At 40.2% G+C, this 27,623-nt stretch overlaps 1 protein-coding gene and 3 non-coding genes across 4 annotated transcripts; all 4 read right to left on the reverse strand.

Annotated features, from left to right (window-relative positions):
* Positions 1–393: 393 nt before the first annotated feature.
* Positions 394–27,233, reverse strand: LOC126777227 (uncharacterized). Its single transcript, XM_050500215.1, has 7 exons — positions 27,107–27,233; positions 26,293–26,486; positions 25,500–25,877; positions 24,854–24,998; positions 3,660–3,801; positions 3,271–3,404; positions 394–1,053 (listed from the first exon to the last, which is right to left on the reverse strand). Exons 1-7 carry the CDS (start codon positions 27,231–27,233, stop codon positions 908–910), a joined length of 1,266 nt encoding a protein of 421 aa, XP_050356172.1. The 3' UTR covers positions 394–907.
* LOC126777399 (U2 spliceosomal RNA) lies at positions 11,796–11,988 on the reverse strand. The gene has a single exon (XR_007670043.1). It is a non-coding gene; the product is annotated as a U2 spliceosomal RNA (small nuclear RNA).
* On the reverse strand, positions 21,505–21,697 carry LOC126777400 (U2 spliceosomal RNA). The gene has a single exon (XR_007670044.1). It is a non-coding gene; the product is annotated as a U2 spliceosomal RNA (small nuclear RNA).
* On the reverse strand, positions 24,115–24,307 carry LOC126777401 (U2 spliceosomal RNA). The gene has a single exon (XR_007670045.1). It is a non-coding gene; the product is annotated as a U2 spliceosomal RNA (small nuclear RNA).
* Positions 27,234–27,623: the final 390 nt, after the last annotated feature.

Raw genomic sequence — 27,623 nt, forward strand, 5'->3', positions numbered from 1 at the left:
TGCTCTTAGTTATTTTTTTGAAGTTATGCGCGGGTGAAACCGCGCATAGCTAGTAACACAGGCACAGCTAGTAATTTATGAATATATATACGATATATTTCAGTATGAAAGTATCGCCGTGCAAGCTGACGAGTACTTTTACATTAAGTAGAGACAGTTACAATTAGTAAATGAAAAAAAAATGTTTTAAAAATATTTTATTGATATGTATAACAATTGTAAAAAATGTATTCATAACTGACAGTTTAGTAACGTTTTTTCGATAAACTAAATTTTATTTTTAATTATTTAAAAAAAATACAATTCGACAAGACTAGATTTTTATATTTAATTCGTTCACATCTATTACGATTATTTATTATTCAAAATCTCTTGATTTTACATAATACTTAATAAAAACTTATTTTTAATTAAAAAACAATAGAATCATAGAATAAAAAGTTAGCGAGACAGACGACGTAAAGTGAGTCGCCAGCTGTTAGCGGACGTTACGCTTATTGCTTTCCCATACATACAAACATACCAACTACACTTTCACCGCCAACCAATAATAAGCTATGAGGCTGTCTAGTCACCGACTCAGCAGCCTATAGTATTGCTGCGCCACTACGCACCGCGGACACTGATTGGCTACAACAGAACCATTCGACAGCCACCCTCTGCTTATGCAGTGTGAACGTGAAATGCAGTTCATTTCTACGTTCATACTAGGGCTATTAGGGATAGTCAGCTCGCTTACAGTCGGCAGCTGTCTTAACGTTACGTGTGAACGCTCGCTTAATTTTTTAAAATAAATCGTCAAAGGAACCATTTATTAGCCCTAGTAGTAACTAAAAAGAAAATTAAAATATTTTATTAAAAAAATTATTCAATATCGTGATGTAATATTATTTTAAATATTTTTGATTTATGTTAAATAAACAGCAATGTAGTCATCACACGCGTCCAGCATCGCCTGGCGAAGAGTTTCGTCCTTTGGCTGTAAGGCTGTCGTCTGTTTTGGTAGGAATAAACACATTCTGTTCGAATCGCCCCAGGAATAGTTTAATGTACCTGAAATAGAGCCATTTTATTAAAACCATATTAAAGCGACGATGAGGCGAATTAAAGCGAATATGAGAGCAACAAAAACCTGCATCAAAGGTCTGAGATTGTTTCGCTTGTGATAAAAAGATTTAGACCTATACAATTCGTCGCCAAGATTTCACATACATAATACGTAAAAAATGTAATATATATTGGTACATTTTATTTATTTATACGTCCGGGATGGCAAATGACTCAGGAAAGCAGGAATTAGAGAGAATAATTCCTCAGAGCACTCGCCGTGATACAGTCGATAGAAAGCGCTCAGTGCTGCTATCTCGCGACGCAATTGGTTCAAGGGTGTTTGTGACCTTTACGTCGCCAATAATGCGTACTGCACGTCGCTGCAACCGGTCCAAGGCCTCCAGTAGGTACTTAGCGGAGCCATCCCAAAGGTGCGAGTAATATTCAACGCAAGACCGTACCTGTGTTTTGTATAACAGGCACAGTTGTTGTGGCGTGAAAAAACGCCGCACCTTGTTCAGAACTCCGAGTTTCCGTGAAGCTGTTTTTATAATAGCCTCGATGTAATCCCTTGGACTAAGGTCGCAGCGAACGTCCATCCCCAGCATGGCGATTTTGCTTTGTATCATCAGCGGTGTGCCACAGAGGGAGGGTTGAGGGTAAAATGGTGACTTTTTCGCTGTGAGAGCGCATACCTGTGTTTTCTTGGCATTAAACTCAACAAGATTATCAGAACCCCATTTGGCGATGAGCTCTAACGTCCTATCGAGTTCAATGACAAGATTCTCCCGCCTCTCCTCAGTTTCCGCCCGCCCAGCCACTGCGCGTCCTTGGTATCCACCATGCACTGTACTATCATCTGCATAGCAATGTATGTTCCCAAGGGAGAGCATATCATTGATATGCAAAAGAAAGAGTGTGGGAGATAGCACAGATCCCTGGGGGACCCCAGCATTCTTTTTTTTTTTTTTTTAGAATAGGAAGGCGGACGAGCATATGGGCCACCTGATGGTAAGTGGTCACCAACGCTCTTAGACATTAGCATTGTAAGAAATGTCAACCATCGCTTACATATCCAATGCGCCACCAACCTTGGGAACTAAGATTTTATGTCCCTTGTGCCTGTAATTACACTGGCTCACTCACCCTTCAAACCGGAACACAACAATATCAAGTATTGCTGTTTTGCGGTAGAATATCTGATGAGTGGGTGGTACCTACCCAGACGAGCTTGCACAAAGCCCTACCACCAGTAAAATATATTCACTACATAGAATTGTGAAGCGCAACCATCTACTAAAATACGAAGGCTACGCTTGTGTAGGAAGCTGGCAATCCAGGTGCATAGCTGAGCAGGCAGACCATATGCCGGTAGCTTGGAGATAAGACTTCTGTGCCAGACCCTGTCGAAAGCCTTGGAGATATCGAGACTGACAGCCAACGATTCTCCATGCTTGTCGATAGCTTCACCCCAGAGGTGTGTTACGTACGCTAGAAGATCACCTGTGGACCGTTTTGGTCGAAACCCGTACTGACGATCATTAATTAGACAGTGATCTTCTAGGTAATGGATCAGTTGGTTGTTTAGAATCCATCAGTTGTGAAAAGTTGTTGAGAATAATAAAATGTGATGTCCTCCAGACCGATTTAGGCCACGGCGGCCAATCTCAAGAGAGATTAGCCAACTGCGCAGGAGATATTAAACTGCACAAGTGTGTGCGAAAACACAGGTGCACTCTCTATTTCTTAGCTCTCATAATTTTTACTTGTTTGGCTTTACATGCTTTACAAGGCACAGGAGTGTACAGGCTTCCGACTTCCAGACTTCGGGCGCTACTGACAATTTTATTGGCCCGACCTGAGATTTGAAATTGTCATAGAATTGTATAAATTATATTATAATTATATTTATATTAGAATTGTATAATTGTTTTATATTATATATGTATGTATAATATGTGTATTTTATATTTACATTTAATAATTGGTATTGTTTTAATTAAATATTAATATTATTTTATTCATACCACTACCTACCCCATATCCTATCTGTAATTACTTACACTAACCGAGTGTAACCTGGAAGAGATCGCTGTGTAGCGATAAGGTCGCCATAATTGTACATTTATTTAGGCAATATACATGTTTTGTATTTTTCTCTTTGTGCTGTGATGTACAATAAAGTATTAAAAGTAAAAAATATAATAAAATAAATGTTACCGTAGTACTTGAGCGGCCACTGGTGGGGCGAGTGCGCGCGCGCGAGCAGGCAGGACGGCGCGGCGCCCGGCGTCAGCACGCGCGCCGGCCACCACGGACAGCTGCCCAGCTTGTGCCACACCACGTCGTCGTACCTATTTGTTGTCATATATATATATATATATACGCAACACTCGTATTACACAATATTTATATATAGAAAATTAATAAAACGTGTCGATTGAAATGTTGACCAGAATGTTAGTAGTACAGTTATTATATATACATTTAAAAATACATATAAATCGAAAATGCTGATTGGATATTCTGTAGAAAAAATTCTGTAAGATTTTTATTTCGTTGTTAGATTTTGCTAATTATTAGAATTATTTTAAGACAATATTACAAACCCAACTTTGGGACCCCACATACAACTGGGACACAGGTCAACATTCTCCTTGTCTTTCTGCACCGTGCAAATTGCTCGAGTGCTCGATAAGATCTTCTCCACGATTGTCACTTTTTGAGTTTTTTTAGGTGGATTTTTACGATCTGTAACAAAATCTAAGATTCATTAGTGTCATATTTTAAACATAATAATAGGTCGATTGAACCGTAACACTGGTGTACTATAGATTCAAATATAATTGACATTACATTTCGATACGATGTTGACAAAATAGTTTTAACGGGTTCTACGTGGGCCGATCTCGGCGGTAGTGGAGCGAGTCCTGAACATCCCGTCGTGGTACAAAAACCAGTTTAATATACTGGTCCCGCAGTGCGGGAACTTTCAGATATTAAGCTGAAGAGAACAGATGATTGTGAGGTTTATAAAATAAAATCATTCCATGCTCTTATGGCTAAGAAGTATTACCGCAACATCTAAAGCGATCGCATCAATAACGGCAATTGACAAAAATAAATCTCATCTGCGCATGGCTCTATTCTTCTTCAGAGGAACCTAAATAGTGGAGTGACTGGTGTGAGTTATTACGAAGACAAAGGTGTTTAAACGAGTCAGAACAAAAGTAATCCTATATAATAGCCTCGTTCGTAGCCAGCTAGAATACTGCAGTGTTGTTTGGCGACCTCACCTATTCTGCCCACTGTCTCCGATTTGAGCGCATTTAAAAAAGGTTTTTATGGTTCATTTCTTATCAAGCAAGAGTTCACAAATCTATACCATCCAATAAAAGTAGACTAAAATACTTTTAACTAATCAGCTTAGAACAAAAAAGAAGAGACCTATAAGACCTGTTTCTATAAACTACTTCGAAATCGAACAGACTGCCCAAACTTACTTTCTAAAATAAAGTTCAGAGTGCGCTATAGATATCCTCGAAAACCTATTACGCTCTTCGTACCACCTCTCTGCAGAACTGTTTTTGCACAAAATTCACCAATACCACGTTTATGTAAACTATACAATGGGCTTGGTGGGTTGCTAGATGTCAGTACGGACTCACCTAACACTCTTCGTAAAGTTGTTAAAGATTGTTACAATAATATTTAATGTAACGTAGCATCTTGTTATTTACATTCTCTTTGTTTTTTAATTTTTATTTTAAAACAATATGTTTCTTTAATACCGCAACATCCTATACTTGTCGCATTTATTATTTTTATTTATTTTCTATCTTTCTGTTAACGTTACTTATTAGTCAAGCACTCTAATACGTTTATGAAATTGTAATCGGCGCAAAGACACTATGCATGCAGTTTTGCAGCAGCAGTGTTTGCTTTTAAATGGGTATACATAAAATGTTTCTAGTTACAGTATATAATGAATTAAGATATTATTTATGTAACATCAGTATGTAACAACATATATTTATCATGACCTGCAGCATAGACTCGTGAAAGCAGCAAGATGTCCTGGCTCCATATCCGTAAACCGTCCGGTCCGGAGCGCCCACGGCTTGGCGGCGGGCTCAAGACATCAGACATCGTTGTTCGCGACGATGTGAGCCGCCGTATTACGATCGTTGACGTGTGTGACCCATTGGAGAACCGGCTGGTGACCTTTGACCGGGCTCGCAGCGAGAAGTGTACCAAGTACGGGGCCGAGCAACTAAAGAGCCAAGGATACACAGTCACGGTCGATGCCTGTGTAGTGTGTGCTCTAGGGGGATGGGATGGGTATAACGAACCCGACCTGAGCCGTCCAGGAAGCAGCAGTAGATATGCGGCGAAGATGGGGCGATTCACGGTTAGTGACACCGTACGGTGGATTCGAGATATATACGTGGGGAATGTATCCGGACAAAGGATGTACACTCTATTCCAATGACAATGGGAATAAATAAAAACACACCGTAATTTTCAATATTCAAAGTGATTTGCTGGTAACTCCGCTATATTATGCACTACGAACAGTTCTTGATTAATATATCTTCATTTGTAATACAACAATATTTCACTTAACTACTTAAGACCACTTTAATTTTACTTCCAAAGTTCCGAAAACAGTTTTGTCGACATTAAAGACGCCATTTTTCGATGAACTGACAATTAATATTAAGGTCTCGACCAAGGAAGTTCGCTAAACGAATGGAAAAAGAATGAATTTATAGAGATAAAAATACATTATATTAGTTTTGTCACAAATTTTAGATTTTTAAAAATAAATATTTGTTTATTAATTATTATACAAAATATGAAATATTTGTAAAAAATATAGAAAGTTACCTAACATTCGATACAGATATTTTTATTATATATAATAAGGTAGGTATCGAAAAAAAAATTATTCAATTTTAAAGAAATAAAAATATTAAAATCTCAATAAAATATTTTTATGCAACACTCAATACATAGTTTTTAAAATATTACAAGAGTAAGAGTGTATACTACAATGGTTGAGCACATGCACCATGGTTCATGGTTCACGGTCATGCCTCTTATCTACCGATCAACGCCACTGCGCTTGTTCTAATGGAAACAAAAGAAGCACCATCATGTTTTAAAAGAAATATTTCCTTACGTAGGATTTTAGATACAATACACAACAAAAAACCAATTTCAGAAAATACTTCAAATTTAACCAGTGTTTTCTTATTTACAAGGAGTACAATCGAATTTGCCAAAATGTGTTTGGTTGTCATGATTACTTCTACTATAGTTTGACGAGCCGGTTGGCGTGGTTGGTAGGTACCTGCCTTTCACGCCGAAGGTTGTGGGTTCGATTCCCACCCAGGACAGACATTTGTGTGCATGAACATGTCTGTTTGTCCTGAGTCTGGGTGTAATTATCTATATAAGTATGTATTTACAAAAGAAAAGTAGTATATGTAATATATCAGTTGTCTGGTTTCTATGGCACACGCTCTGCTTAATTTGGGATCAGATGGCCGTGTGTGAATAAAGGCCCAGGATATTATTATTATTATTATAAGCGTTACACTTTGATTTTAGCCATAAGGCCGAGTAGCGATGCCGTCTCACAGCGCGCCCGCGAACCTGAATCACCGACAGAAAATGTGGCCAGCGCGATGCAGGATTGATCGCGAAATGTACAGCGACATCTGTCGCCGGTGGCTGTAAGCTACGTGTTGTGGCGATCCGTGTTAGGAATCCCCCTAGAAAGCGGGTAGACTGGAAGCGCTACAACTCCGAACTCACGGGGCTGAAGCTCACGGTCCCCATCGCGACGGCTACCGACGTCGAGGTGGCTGCTGCGGAAATCTCCGAAGCCATTATTGAAGCCAAGGAAGCAGCCACCACCGTCAGTGGTTCGGCACGCAGGGACCCACTACCGAGCTCACTTCGTGATATACTTCGGAGTAAGCGCGACCTTCGCCGACTGTGGGCACGCACGCGCTGTCCGAGGGTGAAGCGTGACCTGAATAAGCTTGCAGAGGAAGTGTCACGTGCGATCGTGGCTCTCGACGAAAACAAGTGGGAAGAAGCGATCGATCGAGCACGACACGTCTCTGTACCACCTCTGCAAGAAATTGACCAAAAGTGACACTCCTATCTACCCGCTACTGGATCGTGCGGGTAATAGGAGATACTCCGCCAGAGACAGGGCAGAGATCCTGGCGGAGCACATGGAGAGGCAGTTTACTCCCAACCCACCGGACACGACTAACATCAATGTCGTCCGTCATCACGCGGCGATCCACGAGCAAGTGGAGTGTTTTCTGTCGGTCCAGATCCCGCCGCTCCAGTGAGACGACTTTTCTCCCTATCCGAGCTGCGTAAGGCCGTCTTTTGTCTACCGAAGCGAAAAGCGCCAGGCCCCGACGGAATCACCAACGCCAAGCTGATGCAGCTACCTAAGGAAGTCTTCGAAGCGCTCACGGAGACTTTCAACGGGATACTCCGAACCGGACACTTCCCCGAGGCATGGAGGAAGGGGAAGGTCATTGTCCTTCCCAAGCCGGGCAAAGATCCCAGACTACCGGCAAGCTATCGGCCCATTACGCTACTCTCGCACATCGCCAAGCTGTTCGAGCGTCTGCTGCTGCGAAGACTCGCACCTCACCTGCCCCTGCGCGAGACGGTTTTACTTGCTTTGTTTAAACGAACTATGTTTGAAACGGATTTTGTATTTACGACCTTTTACTTTTGCCTGCTGACTTTTCTTTGCCTTTAACACGGACTAAGCTGATTGGACATTATTATTTCAATTTAAAAATTAAGGTAAGTTGTTATTTTTAATTACAGATATGTTTTTCAAAAATTAATTATATAAATAAATTATTTAAAGTTGATAGTCGTTTTGGGTAAAGTTTTCTTTGAAGATATTCAAAATATAATTCAATCAAAGTCTTAGTCAAAGTTATTTCTTGAAAACTTTATTATTAAAACATAAATTAATGTTTCTTTTTATTTATGTTGGGAATATGATCTAGATTGAAAAAAAATCTATTCAAATAAATAAAACTGGATTGTGTCTGTGATTTAAAAATAACTGCCTCCTGTACAAATGTCATATCAATTCAAGGTCAAAGTTGTTTATTTACCTTCTTTCATACTTCCATTGGAAAAGACTATTTTTTTTTTTTTTTACTATTAATAGGCTAGCGTTTGACCGTTGACTTGCCTGATGTTAAGCATCGACACGGTCTAAGATGTAGCACGCTTCCCTATAAGAAACCTGTTTACTCTGGATTTGAAGACACCAACATTGTACCTATCGGGAAATATTCCTTATTTTTCCTTTTGGCAACCACTTGGGGAAACACGCCTCCACACTTTGCCCATCCCTATCGTGGCAATACATCGCTCGCTTCACGTCTCTTTTCCATTTAATTTCTCCCAAATGGCGCAACAAAAAAGAAATAACGGTCGTACAGCGGTGCTCACCCCCACCATACCCTCGCTGTTTGAGGTCGAGTTCTCTAACATCCGAGGACTCCACACTAACCTCAACGCTGTCCACCACCATCTCGAGACAGCACGGCCAGCAATGTTGTTTCTCACGGAGACACAAATACTCCGTCCTGCCGATACCAGCTACCTTAATTATCCCGGCTACACGCTTGAAGAATCCTTCAAAGCGAAAGCCGGAGTATGCTTGTTCGTCAGGACGGATGTTTGCTGTCACCGACTGCGCTGCTTGGAGGACCCCTCCTTCTCCATGTTGGTGGTACGTGTGGACCTGGTTCGTCAGAGCCGAGTCTACGTGTGCCTCTACAGATCCCACAATGGTGACTTGGAGACAAGCCGACTATTTGACCATCTTAGTCGGGTGGCAGATGCTGCGCAAGAGCAATTTCCTAACGCGGAATTGGTGTTTTTGGGGGACTTTAATGCTCACCACGAATCCTGGTTGAAATCCCTCAAAACTGACCATGCTGGAAGGACTGCTCATGCTTTTGCTCTCACACATGACTTGACCCAACTGGTTGATCAGCCCACCAGGATCCCAGACATTGATGGGCAAGCACCTTCTCTACTGGACCTTCTGCTGACTTCTCACCCGGTGGAATATCAGGTTGTGGTTCAGGCTCCTCTTGGCTCTTCGGATCACAGCCTTATTTCTACCAGAGTGCCACAGGCCAAGCTGCCGCCACTAGCGGTTTGCAAACGTCGCGTTTGGCACTATAAGTCGGCGGATTGGGACGGTATGCGCGATTACTATGCGTCGGTCCCTTGGAAGGAACGTTGCTTCAGTGGGAATGACCCGACAGCTAGTGCCGCTGCTGTTGCTGGCGAGATCATGCTGGGAATGGAATACTACATTCCTAGCTCAGATCTCGTCAGTAGGAGTACGCGTAACCGTTGGTTCACTCGTGAATGTGCCGATGCTGTATCAGCTAAGCAGGCGGCATATCGCAAGTGGATCAACGGCTGCATTAGCGGGGCATCTAACATTGACTCACTGAAAGCAAACTATAATAAAAATTCCAAGTCCTGTAGAAAGGCATACACGAGAGCGGATGCACAGCGCATTGTACAGATTGGTCATGACCTTGTTTCGCATCCTAGGGGCTCCCGTAGCTTCTGGCGTCTGACCAAGTCTGTGCAAAACAATTTCTGCCAACCTTCGCTGCCACCGCTCAGAAATCCGGACGGATCGCTAGCTCACAGTCCGCAAGAGCAAGCTGATCTCCTGGCTAAACTCTTTGCCGACAATTCCGTCATCGATGATTGTAGTGCACTGCCACCTATAATACCTGCATGTGGCCATACGATGCCTGACATTAAAATCAGGCAACGTGATGTGCGTGCGGAGCTGCAATCACTTGATGTACGGAAAGCTAGCGGTCCCGATGGAATACCAGCCATAGTGCTGAAGAAGTGCGCAGCGGAGCTGTCTCCTGTGTTAACGCGCCTGTTCCAACTTTCTCTCTCTTCGGGAAGTGTGCCGGAGGCTTGGAGAAGAGCTAATGTGCAAGCGGTTCCCAAAAAAGGGGATCGGTCTGACCCGGCAAATTATCGGCCAATAGCTATCACCTCAGTACTTTGTAAGGTGATGGAACGGATTTTAAACAACCAACTGATCCATTACCTAGAAGATCACTGTCTAATTAATGATCGTCAGTACGGTTTTCGACCAAAACGGTCCACAGGTGATCTTCTAGCGTACGTAACACACCTCTGGGGTGAAGCTATCGACAAGCATGGAGAATCGTTGGCTGTCAGCCTCGATATCTCCAAGGCTTTCGACAGGGTCTGGCACAGAAGTCTTCTCTCCAAGCTACCGGCATATGGTCTGCCTGCTCAGCTATGCACCTGGATTGCCAGCTTCCTACACAAGCGTAGCCTTCGTGTTTTAGTAGATGGTTGCGCTTCACAATTCTATGTAGTGAATGCTGGGGTCCCCCAGGGATCTGTGCTATCTCCCACACTCTTTCTTTTGCATATCAATGATATGCTCTCCCTTGGGAACATACATTGCTATGCAGATGATAGTACAGTGCATGGTGGATACCACGGACGCGCAGTGGCTGGGCGGGCGGAAACTGAGGAGAGGCGGGAGAATCTTGTCATTGAACTCGATAGGACGTTAGATCTCATCGCCAAATGGGGCTCTGATAATCTTGTTGAGTTTAATGCCAAGAAAACACAGGTATGCGCTCTCACGGCGAAAAAGTCAACATTTTCCCCTCTTCCCTCCATCTGTGGTACTCCGCTGGTGATGCAAAGCAAAATCGCCATGCTGGGGATTGACGTTCGCTGCGACCTTAGTCCAAGGGATTACATCGAGGCTGTTATAAAAACAGCTTCACGGAAACTCGGAGTTCTGAACAAGGTGCGGCGCTTTTTCACGCCACAACAACTGTGCCTGCTGTACAAAACACAGGTACGGTCTTGCGTGGAATATTGCTCGCACCTTTGGGATGGCTCCGCTAAGTACCTACTTGAGGCCTTGGACCGGTTGCAGCGACGTGCCGTACGCATTATTGGCGACGTAAAGGTCACAAACACCCTTGAACCTTTACAATTGCGTCGTGAGATAGCAGCACTGAGCGCTTTCTATCGACTGTATCACGGCGAGTGCTCTGAGGAATTATTCTCTCTAATTCCTGCTTCCCCCTTCCTTCTTAAGTCCACGCGGGCTGGTTCTCGATGTCACCGCCTAACTGTGACATCAATTCCATCGCGAACAAAGAAATTTGGCAACTCCTTTCTTTGTCGCACTTCCAAAAAATGGAATTCCTTACCAGCTCACGTATTCCCCTCCTCTTACAACCCGGGTTCCTTCAAACGAGGCGTGAAGAGGCATCTTGCGGGCCGGCAAGGCGAAGGCGGCTAGTGCAGAACGTTTTTCCCGTCTGTACTGGCCGTCGTCGCGTTTGGACTCTACTACCACTTACCATCAGGTGGAGTAGAGTCATTTGCCTTCCCGGCGATATAAAAAAAAAAAAAAAAAAAAAAAATAAGGACTCAGGCAAAGCATTCCAAAGTTTTCCACTGACAGGCCCTGAAATGTATTGTGTATGTCCTGCTTATATGTAAAAAATCGTAAATGTATAAATGTTGTGCTGTACAGAATTATTTCGACCCGGTCGACTATAAAGTCCTTTCATTCGGATTTCGGCTCTAATGTTGGTCACATGTGATGGTTTTGGACTACTATTATAAGCAAGTTTTATATGTGGGCCGATCCCGGCGGCACTGCAATGCCGGGCCGACCCGTGACGGGAGTGGAGCGAGCCCCGAACATCCCGTCGTGGTACAAAAATCAGTTTAATATACTGGTCCCGCAGTGCGGGAACTTTCAGATATTAAGCTGAAAAGAACAGATACTACACTTTGATCTTAGCCAAAAGGCCGAGAAGCGATGCCGACACACAGCTCCCCCGCGAACGTCATTCACCGACAGAAAATGTGGCCAGCGCGATGCAGGATTGATTGCGCAATGTACAGCGACACCTATCGCCGATGGCTGTAAACTATGTTTTTGGCGATCCATGTTACGAGTACATTACATGTGACGACGAGCGAATGATGTAAATACTGAATATTATGTTTTAAATAATAAAGAAACCCCAAAAAACATCTAACGGCACTGACAATAAACTATGCGGTTAAATGTAACTTAATTTATTTCTCGGTAAAGAACAGATACAGGTGTGTCCTATCTCTTTCTGATTTAGAAACTTTGAAATGAGCTGTTTAAATAAATAACTTTCAGTTAAAGTTTCTTTTGTTGATACGTGAACGAGTATCCTCTATTAATTATAAAAAGACGTGAGTGTATCTATATTTTTTCCATAATATTCATCATTCATCTAATAAATAATTGAACGTTCACCTCATTGAAGCTGCTACTTAATTTACAGCTATATGACAGCTTTCAAGAAATATTATAAAAATAAATATATATGCCGCCTCGTAGTTAGGTAAATTATCTAATAAAATTTTCGAAGAGGCAGCATTAGACGTTAAATATATTTCAATTTAAGGCTATATATAATAATCTTATAAATACAGTCAAACGGCACTGGCGCAATGGCTTACTTGCCGCCTAGAAAGTCGCAGTTCGATCATGACCACTTGTGCTAGTGTCATCCCCACTCCCGACACAAACTAACAGGTAATTACAGGGGTAAATAGGACTGTTAATACTTATTGGAACGGGAATTTGTGTTATTATTTAATAAAAAATCGAAAAAACTCTGTCTGTCTGTCTCTTGCCTTAACACCTCTAAACCAATAGCTCTTAATGAAAAACAAATGCTGAGACCTGGATAGAAGCACATCAATAACGGGAATTGACAAAAATAAATTGAGGCGGACGGAATCGCGACGACCAGCCATCAAAATTATATAAATAATTAATGGCTTTTATTTTCCAACTTATGGATACTTATATTATATTATAATTATTGCCGATGGAGCCGACACGTGTTAGAGTGGAGACCACGCTTAGGCAAACGTAGTGTAGGACGCCCTGTGACAAGATGGGCCGATGATTTAAAAAAAGTGGCAGGTTCGGGATGGATTCGGACTGCCCAAAATCGGGATGGTTGGCGTTCTATGGGGGAGGCTTTCGTCTAGCAGTGGACGGCAAAAGGTTGAAAAAAAAAATCCAACTTACACACGTATAAGTAGGTGTCTATATCAACTAAGCACGGTTGACATTATTACTTTACTGCGTAAAACGGAACGATGCGTATTTACGCGACCAGGTTTTGCTTTCAAGTACACCGACTAGGTGCGGACCTAAATTCAAATCTTTAAGTGTTTTATTCTGCATCTGATTCCTGGCTTGACACCGACCGCACTATCCCCAGTGGCGGCGCTACGAAAACTAGTAGCGCTTGCAAACAGCGGAAGTAACCATGACAACCAAACATATTTTGGCAAATTCGATTGTGCTCCTTGTTAATAAGAAAACACGGGTTAATTTAGAAGTATTTTTTGAAATTCAGCACAGGCTCGTGAAGGCAGCAAGATGTCCTGACTCCATATCCGTGAACCGTCCTGTCCGGAGCGCCCACGGCTTGTCGGCGGGCTCAAGACATCAGACATCGTTGTTCGCGACGATGTGAGCCGCCGTATTACGATCGTTGACGTGTGTGGCTCATTGGAGAACTGGCTGGTGGCCTATGCCCGGCTCGCAACGAGAAACATACCCTAGCCGAACAACTAGTAAGCTATGGATACACAGTCAAGGTCAATGCCTTTACAGTGAGTGCTCTAGGGGGATGGGATGGGCGTAACAAACCCGTCCTGAGCGTCCAGGCAGCAGCAGTAGATATGCGGCGAAGATGAGGCGGTTCACTGTTAGTGACACCATACGGTGGACTCGGGATATATACGTGGAGCATGTGTCCGGCAAAGGATGAACACATTATTCCAATGACAATAGGAATAAATAAAAACAAACCGTAATTTTCAATATTCAAAGTGATTTGCTGGTAACTCTGCTATATTATGCACTACGAACAGTTCTTGATTAATATATCTTCATTTGTAATACAACAATATTTCACTTAACTACTTAAATCCATTAATTTGACTTCTAAAGTTCCGAAAACAGTTTTGTCGACATTAAAGACGCCATTTTTCGATGAACTGACAATTAATATTAAGGTCTCGACCAAGGAAGTTCGCTAAACGAATGGAAAAAGAATGATTTTATAGAGATAAAAATAAGATAAGATGACGCGACTAGATCGCATTCGTAACGAGCACATCCGTGGTAGCCTTGGAGTTTGCGGTGTAGCGGATAAGTTGCAGGAAAGCCGTCTGCGTTGGTTTGGTCACATTAGCCGCAGACCACCAGACTATGTCGGGAACCGACGCCTGGACTTTGTGGCCTAGATCCCGCGGCAGGCCCAAGAAGCGCTGGCTCGATGTTGTGAGGGACGATATGAGAGAGCACGATCTCACTAAGGAGGACGCTTTAGATCGGGCAAAGTGGAGGCATAGATGCAGGAAAGCGGACCCTGGCGTTACTAGGCCGGGAAAACGCTAGGCAGAAGAAGAAGAAGATTAGTTTTGTCACAAATTTTATGTTGCCGTAATAACATAAAACTCTTTCCTAAATCTTAATTATGTTAATTATTACTAAATTAATTTAAACGTTTATTTTACAAAGTAATGTTATGATTAGAATGTATGATTTGACTAGGCAATATTAAAGAGAAGGTGTAATGCTTGAGGACTCTTTTAAGAGATATCGGATTGTTTTACAAAGACTACCCCTAAAACGGAGTGAACTCCTACTTGCTAGGTAAGCCTATCTGTCACTTTGCGACCTGTGTTGCCCTTTAACACTCAACATTTTCAACTCTACACATTTACATATATAACAAAAAGATGACACCAACGACGGAAACCACAAAATTCATACATTTACGTTTTTTTTTTTTAGTGGCATAATCGCTTTCACTTTTGCCTATAGTAGTAACTGTTCTGTCAGCTAAATATCGGAAAATGAAGTTATGGAATTATTTTTCTTTGCCACACAAACAGGCCCTATAATAAACAACATCAGTCCTTCCAGAGATCAAATTGACGGTATTGTATTTACTGGTCAATTACCGAAACAATATCTTAGCAATAATTGTGTTGTTTCGTCTTTTTTGCTGCACTTTGGTCTGGCCATACGGCGGAGGAACCACAACGTAAATTCCTCTTTGGAAGGGGAAGTTTAACCATCCTCTTACCGATGCGAGTGGACGAGCAGTTACTCTGTCCGGTCTGTGTTGGGCGTGGTCGGTACACGGGGAAAAACAAAATTGAGAATTTTATGCGTCATCAAAAATCGGAACATCCTAATGATGACGTGGTCTTTCAGTGCTGGGGATGCGGATTTACTGCTTCCCATGATAAGTGATATCCACGTAAAGTGGAGACGCAGCACTCTGAAAACAATGGGCTTGGTGGGTTGCTAGATATCAGTACGGGCTCACCTTACACTTTTCATAAAGTTGTTAAAGATTGTTACAATAATATTTAATGTAAACTTGTAGTATTTTGTAATGTCTGTTTGTCTCGTTATTTACATTCTTTTTCTATACATAATTTATTAAAATATTATTTATGTAGGTAACATCCGCTAGCAAATCTTTAATAAAAAAAATTATTGAGGAGGACGGAATCGCGACGAACAGCCAGCACAATTATATGAATAATTAATTGCTTTTATCTTCCAACTTACACACATGTATAAGTAGGTGTCTATAGCACGGCTAACATTATGACTTCGCTGCGTAAAACGGTGCGTATTTACGCGACCAGGTTTTGCTTGCATGTACAACGACTAGATGCGGACCTAAAATCAAATCTTTAGAAATGTTTTATTCTCCATCTGATTTCGTGCTGGTTTGACACCGACCACACTATCCCCAGTGGCGGCGCTACTAAAACTAGTAGCGCTTGCAAACAGCGGAAGTAATCATGACAACCAAACACATTTCGCCAGATTCGATTGTGCTCCTTGGTAATAAGAAAACACGGGTTAAATTGGAAGTATTTTTTGGAATTCCAATTGTGTTGTGTGTTGTATTTTAAATCCCACGTATTTATATTACATTTCATTTCAAACATGATGGTTTTTTTTTCTGAGTAAATGTGTGCTGTTGGCCCTATTGGCCTTTACAGCGTCACCGGGCGTTGGGGCGAGTACTGGACTCCGCCTTGAATTTCGAGCCGTCTCGGGCTCTACATGACGTCCATCCTGAGGATGTCTCCTACGAGATCGCATCTCGGCTCAGGACGTAGTCGGAGGGGAGGGAAGCGCTTCTGTACGAAGCACCATACTAGACCACGACCGATTTCGTGATGTCGCAAATCTGGGACTTCGTTTCCGCCGGCGGAAACGGTGTATGTGTGTCGTGTGTAGTGTTTTCCCTACGAAGGGAGCGTTTGCGACAGTTATGCTGTCGTCTTTGTCATCAAGGACGTGCATTGGGCGCCTGAGTCTGTGCGGGAGGTTACCTCTGAGGGAGGTATATGAGCAGGCCTGCGCTATCAGCGGATTGCCGTGTCGTTTAGCTCTCTCAAAATACGCCGTAGAGAGCATCTTGAGATACTTGGCGATCGAATCGATTTTGAAGTCCTTGTGTAGGTCTACGTTACGTACGTACCATGGCGAGTTGGTAGCGATACGAAGAAAGCGATTTTGAATCATCTGCAGACCTCTGATCTGACACGGTGAGCAGTGGGCAAAGACAGGGCTCGCATAGGTCATTATGGGACGTATGAAGGTTTTGTACAATGTCGTCTTATTTCTAAGGGACATTTTACTCCTCCCACATAGCATCACATACAGTCTTCCTAGTACGAACGCTGCCCTGTTACGTACTCTTTTGATGTGGGACTGGAAATTGAGTCTCCTATCCAGTGTGACTCCTAAGTATTTTACTTCAGATTTCCACGTGATAGGTTGGTCGAACAGGGTTATGTTTCCCGAGTTGGCCATATGATTCCTAATATATGTAGGATTGCGGGTGAAGTGTACTGCTACACTTTTATCCGGATTAACTTCGATTCTCCACTTCCGGAACCAATGGCCTAGTGCGTTGGCCGCGGATTGGAGACGCTTTGTCATGACTGCCGTCGAAGGCGTGGTTGTATATAAGGCGGTATCGTCCGCGAAGAGGGCTAAGTTAACCCTTTGGGTTGAGTTTGGAATATCATTCGTGAATAACGAATAGAGTATCGGGGATAGTGCGGAGCCTTGAGGGACTCCTGCCCTGATGGGGCGAGGTGATGACAAGGTGCCTTCGACTCTGTAGCGGAAAGTACGATTCGTCAAGTAGTCTCGTATGATGAGAACGAGTCTGTCTGGCAATCCTAGAGTGTATAGTTTATATAATAAACCATTGTGCCAGACTTTGTCGAATGCTTTCGCTACATCGAAGAATAGGGCACCCGTCGAGGTGACTGTAGTTTGCGCGCGGCGCAAGTGGACGCGGAGGTGCCTGTGTGGTCTTACGGACCATAGGTAGTGGTTTTTCCCAAGCGCCTTTGTTGGTAGCCTGAGGGGCTCGCGTGGGTGCCTGAGGGGCTCGGGTGGGTGTCTGAGGAGCACACGTGGGTGCCTGAGGGGCTTTCGTAGGTGCGGGAGCCTGAGGGGCTCTAGTGTGTGGTTGAGGAGCGGCGGTGGGCTCCTGAGGGGCTCTCCCCGGCCGTGAGGCGGTCCGTCTAGACCGCTTTTTTCCCTTCGGGCTGCGTTTGCGCGGCGCCTTGGGACAACTGCGATAATTCGCGGGGTGGCCCTCGGTTTTGCACAATACGCAACTCGGAGGGGCTTCAGGGACGGGAATTTTGCTCCGACCGCACTCGGAAGTTAAATGGCCCTCTAGACACTTGACGCATCTAGGGTTGGCATAACAATGCCGCGCGGAATGCCCGTAGAGTTGGCACCGATGGCACTGGTCAGGGGTGCCGCGGCTGCGTGGAGGTTCTAGCTTGAAATCGGAAAGACCGCAGATCTTCTCGACATTGAATATTTTCTTACCCTCGGGGGTAAGAGGTAGTATGGCGAGCACTAGGTCGTAGCGCTCTTTTGTACGCGGGTGGTACATCCGGTGTACTTCTAGGATTGGCAAGTTGGAACTCTCCAAACTTGCCTTAATCAGGCCCTCGGGGGTTTCCTTAGGTATTCCCCTAATGACTACACGTAGCAAACTCGTCTTCGAGTGCGTACGTGTGGAAGGCAGTACCGTCTCGCCTCAGGAACTCTGTTAGTTTTCTGTGGGTTATAGAGTCCTGAACTTGGACCCTGATACCCTGCGCGGTATTCTTGGCGTGCGTATAATGAATACACTTCGCCGAGAGAATATCAGAAATGGTGGTCCACCTTGCTTTGTCTTGTATGAAGACTGGCGGTGGAAGTTTCGAGCTTACTTGCTCGTTCGTTTGAGGGACGTGAGTGGCCACTCGGGGATAGGCCACGATCGGTTTGCTCGGCATCACCGGGCCGCCGGCTCTGCGAGCATTTGGCGATGACGAAGTCGCCATTGTCGGTCGCTTACGAGGAGGCGGGGCTTGAGGAGCCTTTGCCTTCCTCTTCGTTGATTTGGAGATGACGGTCTCAAACATGATGGTGCTTCTGTTGTCTATATTAGAACAAGCGAAACAATGTGGCCAGTGCGATGCAGGATTGATTGCGAAATGTACAGCGACACCTGTCGCCGGTGGCTGTAAACTGCGTGTTGTGGCGATCCGTGTTAGGAGTACATTACATGTGACGACGAGCGAGTGATGTAAATACTGAATATTATGTTTTAAATAATAAAGAAAACCCAAAAACATCTAACGGCACTGTACACCCGAAGAACAGATACACCCAATCCTAGCTCTTTCTGATTTAGAAACTTTGAAATGAGCTGTTTAAATAAATAACTTTTAGTTAAAGTTTTTATGTTGATGCATGATCGAGTATCCTCTTTTAATTATAAAAAAACATGAGTGTGGTTATTTTTTTTTTCCATAGTATGATATCAATCTATTTATCTAATAATTAACCCTCACCTCTTAGAAGCTGCTACTTAATTTGCAGCTATGTGACAGCTTTCTAGAAATAATATAAAAAGGAATATATCCCGCCCCGTAGTTGGGTAAATTATCTAATAACATTTTCTAAGGGGCAGAATTACACGTTAAATAAATTAAAATTTTAAGCTATATGTAATAATCTTATAAATACAGTCAAGCGGCACTGTCGCAATGGCTTACTTGCAGCCTAGTACGTAAAAGTCGCAGTTTGATCAGTTGAATTGTGATAATAAGAAAACACGGGTTAATTTTGAAGTATTTTTTGGAATTCCAATTGTGTTTTGTGTTGTATTTTAAATCCTACGTATGGAAGTATTTTTTTTAAATGATGGTGCTTCTTTTGTTTATATTAGAACAAGCGCAGTGGCTTTGATAGGTAGATAACAGGCATGACCGTGAACCGTGAACCATGGTGCACGTGCTTAACCATTGTAGTATACACGCGACGGCAAGACATAGAAGACATAAAGACCTGCAGCTCAGGCTCGTGAAAGCAACAAGATTGCCTGGTTCTATATCCGTGAATAGCACCGTCCGGGCCGCCCAGGACTTGGCGGCGGCCTCAAGACCAGACATCGTTGTTCGCGACGACGTGAGCCGTCGCATTACGATCGTTGACGTGTGTGTACCATTCGAAAACCGGCTAGTGGCCTTTGCCCGGCTCGCAACGAGAAACATACCCTAGCCTAACTATCTATATAATAACTAGTGAGCCATGGATACACACTCACGGTAACGAACGACGGCGTCCTGAGCCGTCCAGGAATCAGCAGTAGATATGCTACGATGATGAGCATGCGTCCGGACAAAAGATGCACACTATTCCAATGAAAATAGGAATAAATAAAAACAAACCGTAATTTTCAATATTCAAAGTGATTTGCTGGTAACTCCGCTATATTATGCACTACGAACAGTTCTTGATTAATATATCTTCATTTGTAATACAACAATATTTCACTTAACTACTTAAGACCACTTTAATTTTACTTCCAAAGTTCCGAAAACAGTTTTGTCGACATTAAAGACGCCATTTTTCGATGAACTGACAATTAATATTAAGGTCTCGACCAAGGAAGTTCGCTAAACGAATGGAAAAAGAATGAATTTATAGAGATAAAAATACATTATATTAGTTTTGTCACAAATTTTAGATTTTTAAAAATAAATATTTGTTGTGTATAATATAAAATATTAAATATTTGTAAAAAAATATAGAAAGTTACCTAACATTCGATACAGATATTTTTATTAAATATAATAAGGTAGGTATCGAAAAAAAAAATTATTCAATTAAAAAAATATATATATATTTAAATCTCAAAAAAAATTATAAATTACTTTTATGCAACATAGCAACGCTCAATTTATAGTTTTAAAATATTACAAGAGTAAGACATTCGTCTCTGATCTTTCGAATCATGTGCATGGGTGATTATTTGGAATTATCAAATGTTTTTTTACGACCTGGCTTTATTTAAACGGTGTTTGAAACGGATTCTGTATTTACGACCTTTTGCTTTTGCCTGCTGACTTTTCTTTGCCTTTAACACGGACTAAGCTGATTGGACATTATTATTTCAATTTAAAAATTAAGGTAAGTTGTTATTTTTAATTACAGATATTTTTTTCAAAAATTTTAATGCTAAAGAATATAATATTTCAATCTTGTTTATTTAAAGTTGAGAGTCGTTTTGGGTAAAAGATAAGAGATAAGATAAGGGTTTTCTTTGAGGTTATTCAAAATATAATCAAAGTCGTAGTCAAACTTATTTCTGGAAAACTTTATTATTAAAACATAAATTAATGTTTCTTTTTATTTATGTTGGCAATATGATCTAGATTGAAAAAAAATCTATTCAAATAAATAAAACTGGATTGTGTCTGTGATTTAAAAATAACTGCCTCCTGTACAAATGTCATATCAATTCAAGGTCAAAGTTGTTTATTTATCTTCTTTCATACTTCCATTGGAAAAGACTATTTTTTTTTTTACTATTAATAGGCTAGCGTTTGACCGTTGACTTGCCTGATGTTAAGCATCGACACGGTCTAAGATGTAGCACGCTTCCCTATAAGAAACCTGTTTACTCTGGATTTGAAGACACCAACATTTTACCTATCGGGAAATACGGACTCAGGCAAAGCATTCCAAAGTTTTCCACTGACAGGCCCTGAAATGTATTGTGTATGTCCTGCTTATATGTAAAAAATCGGAAATGCATAAATGTTGTGCTGTACAGAAGTATTTCGACCCGGTCGACTATAAAGTCCTTTCATTCGGATTTCGGCTCTAATGTTGGTCACATGTGATGGTTTTGGACTACTATTATAAGCAAGTTTTATATGTGGGCCGATCCCGGCGGCACTGCAATGCCGGGCCGACCCGTGACGGGAGTGGAGCGAGCCCCGAACATCCCGTCGTGGTACAAAAATCAGTTTAATATACTGGTCCCGCAGTGCGGGAACTTTCAGATATTAAGCTGAAAAGAACAGATACTACACTTTGATCTTAGCCAAAAGGCCGAGAAGCGATGCCGACACACAGCTCCCCCGCGAACGTCATTCACCGACAGAAAATGTGGCCAGCGCGATGCAGGATTGATTGCGCAATGTACAGCGACACCTATCGCCGATGGCTGTAAACTATGTTTTTGGCGATCCATGTTAGGAGTACATTTCATGTGACAACGACTGAGTGATGTAAATACAGAATATTATATTTTAAATAATAAAGAAACCCCAAAAACATCTAACGGCACTGACAATAAACTATGCGGTTAAATGTAACTTAATTTATTTGTCGGTAAAGAACAGATACAGGTGTGTCCTATCTCTTTCTGATTTAGAAACTGTGAAATGAGCTGTTTAAATAAATAACTTTCAGTTAAAGTTTCTTTTGTTGATACGTGAACGAGTATCCTCTTTTAATTATAAAAAGACGTGAGTGTATCTATATTTTTTCCACAGTATCATAGCAATCTACTTATCTAATAAATAATTAACCTTCACCTCATTGAAGCTGCTACTTAATTTACAGCTATGTGACAGCTTTCAAGAAATAATATAAAAATAAATATATATGCCGCCCCGTAGTTAGGTAAATTATCTAATAACATTTCCGAATAGATCGATCGAGAACATTACACTTTAAATATATTTCAATTTTAATCTTTATTCAATAATATTATAAATACAGTCAAGCGGTACTGGCGCAATGGCTTACTTGCCGCCTAGTACGTAAAAATCGCAGTTCGATCACGACCACTTGTGCTAGTGTCATCCCCACACCCGGTACAGACTAACGGGTAATTACAGGGGTAAATATGAACATTAGTACTTCATTGAAACGGGAATTTGTGTTATTATTTAATAAAAAATCGAAAAAACTCTGTCTGTCGGTCTCTTGCCTTAACACGTCTAAACCAATCGCTCTTAATGAAAACCAAATGCTGAGACCTGGATAGAAGCACATCAATAACGGGAATTGCCAAAAATAAATTTTATTGACAGGTTTTGCTTGCATGTACACCGACTAGGTGCGGACCTAAAATTAAATCTTTAAAAGTATTTTATTCTGCATCTGATTCCGTGCTGGCTTGACACCGACCACACTATCCCCAGTGGCGGCGCTACTAAAACTAGCGCTTGCAAACAGCGGAAGTAACCATGACAACTAAACACATTTTGGCAAATTCGATTGTGCTCCTTGTTAATAAGAAAACACGGGTTAAATTTGAAGTATTTTTTGGAATTCCAAGTGTGTCGTGTGTTGTATTTTGAATCCTACGTATGGAAGTATTTCTTTTCAAACATGATGGTGCTTCTTTTGTTTATATTAGAACAAGCGCACAATAGGTCGATAAGATGAATGAGCGTGGTCCATGAACTATGGTGCATGTGCTCAACCATAGTATTATACACGCGACGGCAAGACATAGAAGACATAACGACCTGCAGCATAGACTCGTGAAAGCAGCAAGATGTCCTCGCTCCAATCCGTTAACCACACCGTCCGCGGCGCCCAGGGCTTGGCGGCGGGCTGAAGACATCAGACATCGTTGTTCGCGATGATGTGTCCCGCCGTATTACGATCGTTGACGTGTGTGTACCATTCGAAAACCGGCTAGTGGCCTTTGCTCGGCTCGCAACGAGAAACATACCCTAGCCGAACAACTAGTGAGCCATGGATACACACTCACGGTAACGAACGACGGCGTCCTGAGCCGTCCAGGAATCAGCAGTAGATATGCTACGATGATGAGCATGCGTCCGGACAAAAGATGCACACTATTCCAATGAAAATAGGAATAAATAAAAACAAACCGTAATTTTCAATATTCAAAGTGATTTGCTGGTAACTCCGCTATATTATGCACTACGAACAGTTCTTGATTAATATATCTTCATTTGTAATACAACAATATTTCACTTAACTACTTAAGACCACTTTAATTTTACTTCCAAAGTTCCGAAAACAGTTTTGTCGACATTAAAGACGCCATTTTTCGATGAACTGACAATTAATATTAAGGTCTCGACCAAGGAAGTTCGCTAAACGAATGGAAAAAGAATGAATTTATAGAGATAAAAATACATTATATTAGTTTTGTCACAAATTTTAGATTTTTAAAAATAAATATTTGTTGTATATAATATAAAATAAAACTGGATTGTGTCTGTGATTTAAAAATAACTGCCTCCTGTACAAATGTCATATCAATTCAAGGTCAAAGTTGTTTATTTACCTTCTTTCATACTTCCATTGGAAAAGACTATTTTTTTATTTTTTTTACTATTAATAGGAAATAAAAAATCGGAAATGCATAAATGTTGTGCTGTACAGAAGTATTTCGACCCGGTCGACTATAAAGTTCTTTCATTGGGATTTCGGCTGTAATGTTGGTCACATGTGATGGTTTTGGACTACTATTATAAAATATAAACAAGTTTTATATGTGGGCCGATCCCGGCGGCACTGCAATGCCGGGCCGACCCGTGACGGGAGTGGAGCGAGCCCCGAACATCCCGTCGTGGTACAAAAATCAGTTTAATATACTGGTCCCGCAGTGCGGGAACTTTCAGATATTAAGCTGAAAAGAACAGATACTACACTTTGATCTTAGCCAAAAGGCCGAGAAGCGATGCCGACACACAGCTCCCCCGCGAACGTCATTCAACGACAGAAAATGTGGCCAGCGCGATGCAGAATTCGCTACAAAATATAAAGCGCCATCTATGGGAAGTAATGAATATTATGTGGCATAAAGCTACCAAAAAGATCCGATATGTGCCGCTGGTTAAATAAACTATTTGAACACAAATAAAGTCGTTGTATACACTAAAAAATGGTAAAAAAATGTAAATAGATATTTATCAATTGATTTTATATTTAATTTTAAAGTAAGTAGTAAAGTAAGTAGTTTGATGTTTATTAAAAATATAATTCGATTAAGTAATTTTAACGATTGAATATACAATTCTAATTTTAATATATAAATGAAGTGTTTGTTTTATTGCATTAAAGCATTATAATGATAGAAAATGTCTCATTTTTTATAACAAATTTTTTCATGCACATGTTATTAACATGTGCTCGAAATATAAAACAACCTATATTCATTAAGTTGCGACGCAAACGTTCTTGCATTGAAACACATAATAGAACAATGTTAAAGATGCATAAACTTACGTATTATAGATGTTAACCATTCTCTTCTACAAGCAAGATGGAAGGACGACGGGCAATTAGTACATTCTCTTAATTTTTCCCCAACACCACAAACCAAGCACCACGGTACATGAACTGTTACAGGTGCTTTGGCCGAAGAAAACTTCTGAAATAGAAAATAATTCATTATCATCATACCGCTAATAATTATTGCCAAAAAATGTTTTCTTTGAATAATTTTGCCAATGTCTAAAATATGATAACAAAAATCAGTTATATGTTACTTGCAGTGGTTAAATGGACAGTTGATTTTGTACACAATCCTCAATTTGTTTTTAAATTGCATCACATGTTACAAAGTAAACATTGTAACCTGCCTGTGTCAAATTTAATTCTATTAAATGTGTAGACTCCAAACCTTTTCCTTGAGAGGTTCGAGGAGGGAAGGCCTTTACCAAAGTGTGTGATATTTATGGACTAGTATTACTTTACTTTTTTATTTGAAGTTATTTGCAGTCACAAGAAACATAACAATATAGGTTTTAGCAATAGCAGGGCTCATCCTCATCATTGACAATGTCTACAGGCTAAGTTACCATATATGGTCATTTGCTGCCTTCCTAAAGTAATAAACAAAAAAGGAAAATAAATTCCTGTAAGTACTTACAGAGTTTTCTGACGAATCCTTGGTATCTATTTGCTTATGTACAAAGTTATACCTCCAACATTGATGAAGATAATTCTCAATTTCCTTTTCACTAACAATATTTTTTATGACTAATTCGAACTTATCTTCGGTACTGGCATCAATATTTTTAAGATAATCAATAATATCTTCGTTACAATCTTCATTGTGGCAAAGGCAATCATAGAAATAATCAAATATTTCTTCTTTTCCGAGTCGAACAAATTCCTTAAATGCATTATCATATTTTCCTTGTTTAAGGGGCATTTGTCTGATTTCAAATGATACATTCAAATCTGGTTCCTTGAACTTTAATGGTTTTACATTTAATGGTAGAATATGGTCTTCCTTAATTTTCCTCTGTAATTTTAATAAATGAATCAAAAAATTTTGTCAGATAAAAAATATAAAAGCAGTTATAGTTAATTTCTTATTTTTCTAATATTACATAAATTATTATTAAATATTAGTTTTGAGCATACCAATTTTAAACTAATATTTTTGGAGTTGGGCAGAATGATATTAATCAATACCAATTTAAATAGTCAATATAAAAAAAAACTTAAATACTATTCGTATTTGTTGATATTTAAAATTTGTTTATAATATTAGATTATCAATGGGACAAGTTGTGATGATTGGGTTTCACATAGCACTTATTTGTTTACATAGTATATTTACAGTTTTTGTTATATAATAATTGGCATACTGGTGGAAATATATATACCCAAGATATTTCTACCAATTTCTATATCTATCAGCTTATTAACATCACCTTTCTTGGTATACTTTTGACAACAGGCTTAGTTGCTGATTTAGAAACAGGCCCATAGAATGGTCTAGAGCGTTCGGCTAAGTGCATGCAAGTGTATGGAAGCCACAACCGTTGTTTAGATCGTATGATCTCTACATAGTAACAAAGCTCTTTTGTTATTGTTAGACCTTCATCATTAGCTGATATACCTAAAACTGAAAATAAATTTGTGGTGAATTTTTTGACATCATAATATTTCAAACATTTGTTTAATTTTATCAATAACATTCAATCACAATGCATGCTATCCTATGAGTTTTTATTTATACAAAACCTAAAATTGTCTTCATTTTTTATATTGACCTAATAATTTTTTGTTAGTTATTTTGAAACAATACCAAATATTAAATAAATGTAGTAAAAGGCTCATTTTGTACTTACAATACCTCATGAATATATTTTAATTTAATAATTCATGTAAAAATTAAACTAGTTATAAATAATAATCATTTATATTATACATTTTTAATGTAAGTCATGGGACAGACTTACTTGCGTATGAGTTGTTAACAAAATTAAACATAATTAATTTCTAGCGAACATATGAATACTAATACTACCTTAATAATATTATAACTGCTTTTGTTTTTTTATTTGTTACGCTTTCTCTTTATCATGAAACTAACGTTATCATGAAATTTTGCATACGCGTTGTCAGAGGTATAGTAAAAGGATATAGGGTAACTACATAACACATGTCCTCACACGCGGGAGAAGCAGGAAGCAGCAACTATATATTTAGTTGTATTAAAGTAGAGACTAAGTTTATTTATACCTTTTTTGTCATGAAAAAAACCATCTTCATTTTTCACTACCTGTACTTTGGCGTAATTTTTTTTAGAAATTCTTGCTAGGGCAATATCGCCTAATTTCCAATGATAAATGCCAGTAGATGTACTCATTTTGTAGAAACACGTAATTGTAATATCTCAGAGTTAGACCTTAACTACATATGAGATAAATATAAAAAACAAAGTAACATGTTTGCTCCTAAAATATTGGTCTAACGATAGTCATTAATAAGTCCATTTCAATCGAGAATTTTTTTTATTAAATAATTATATTTGTGAAATAATGTTTATTTATTTATTATAAAATAAATAAAACAATCATTTGTTATACTTAATCAGGTACTCATTATAAATAATTGGGAAGCCGGAAGTTTTACTCCGACCAAAAATAGATAAGAATACGAATGTTTAATAAACGCTCTTATTAAGATAATAATATTATGGTGCATTTATTACGACGTACATTGCAACGTTATTTCTTACTGGAATATTTATTTATTG

This window comes from Nymphalis io, chromosome 22 (assembly GCF_905147045.1).
Source record: "Nymphalis io chromosome 22, ilAglIoxx1.1, whole genome shotgun sequence".
Lineage (NCBI taxonomy): Eukaryota > Metazoa > Arthropoda > Insecta > Lepidoptera > Nymphalidae > Nymphalis > Nymphalis io.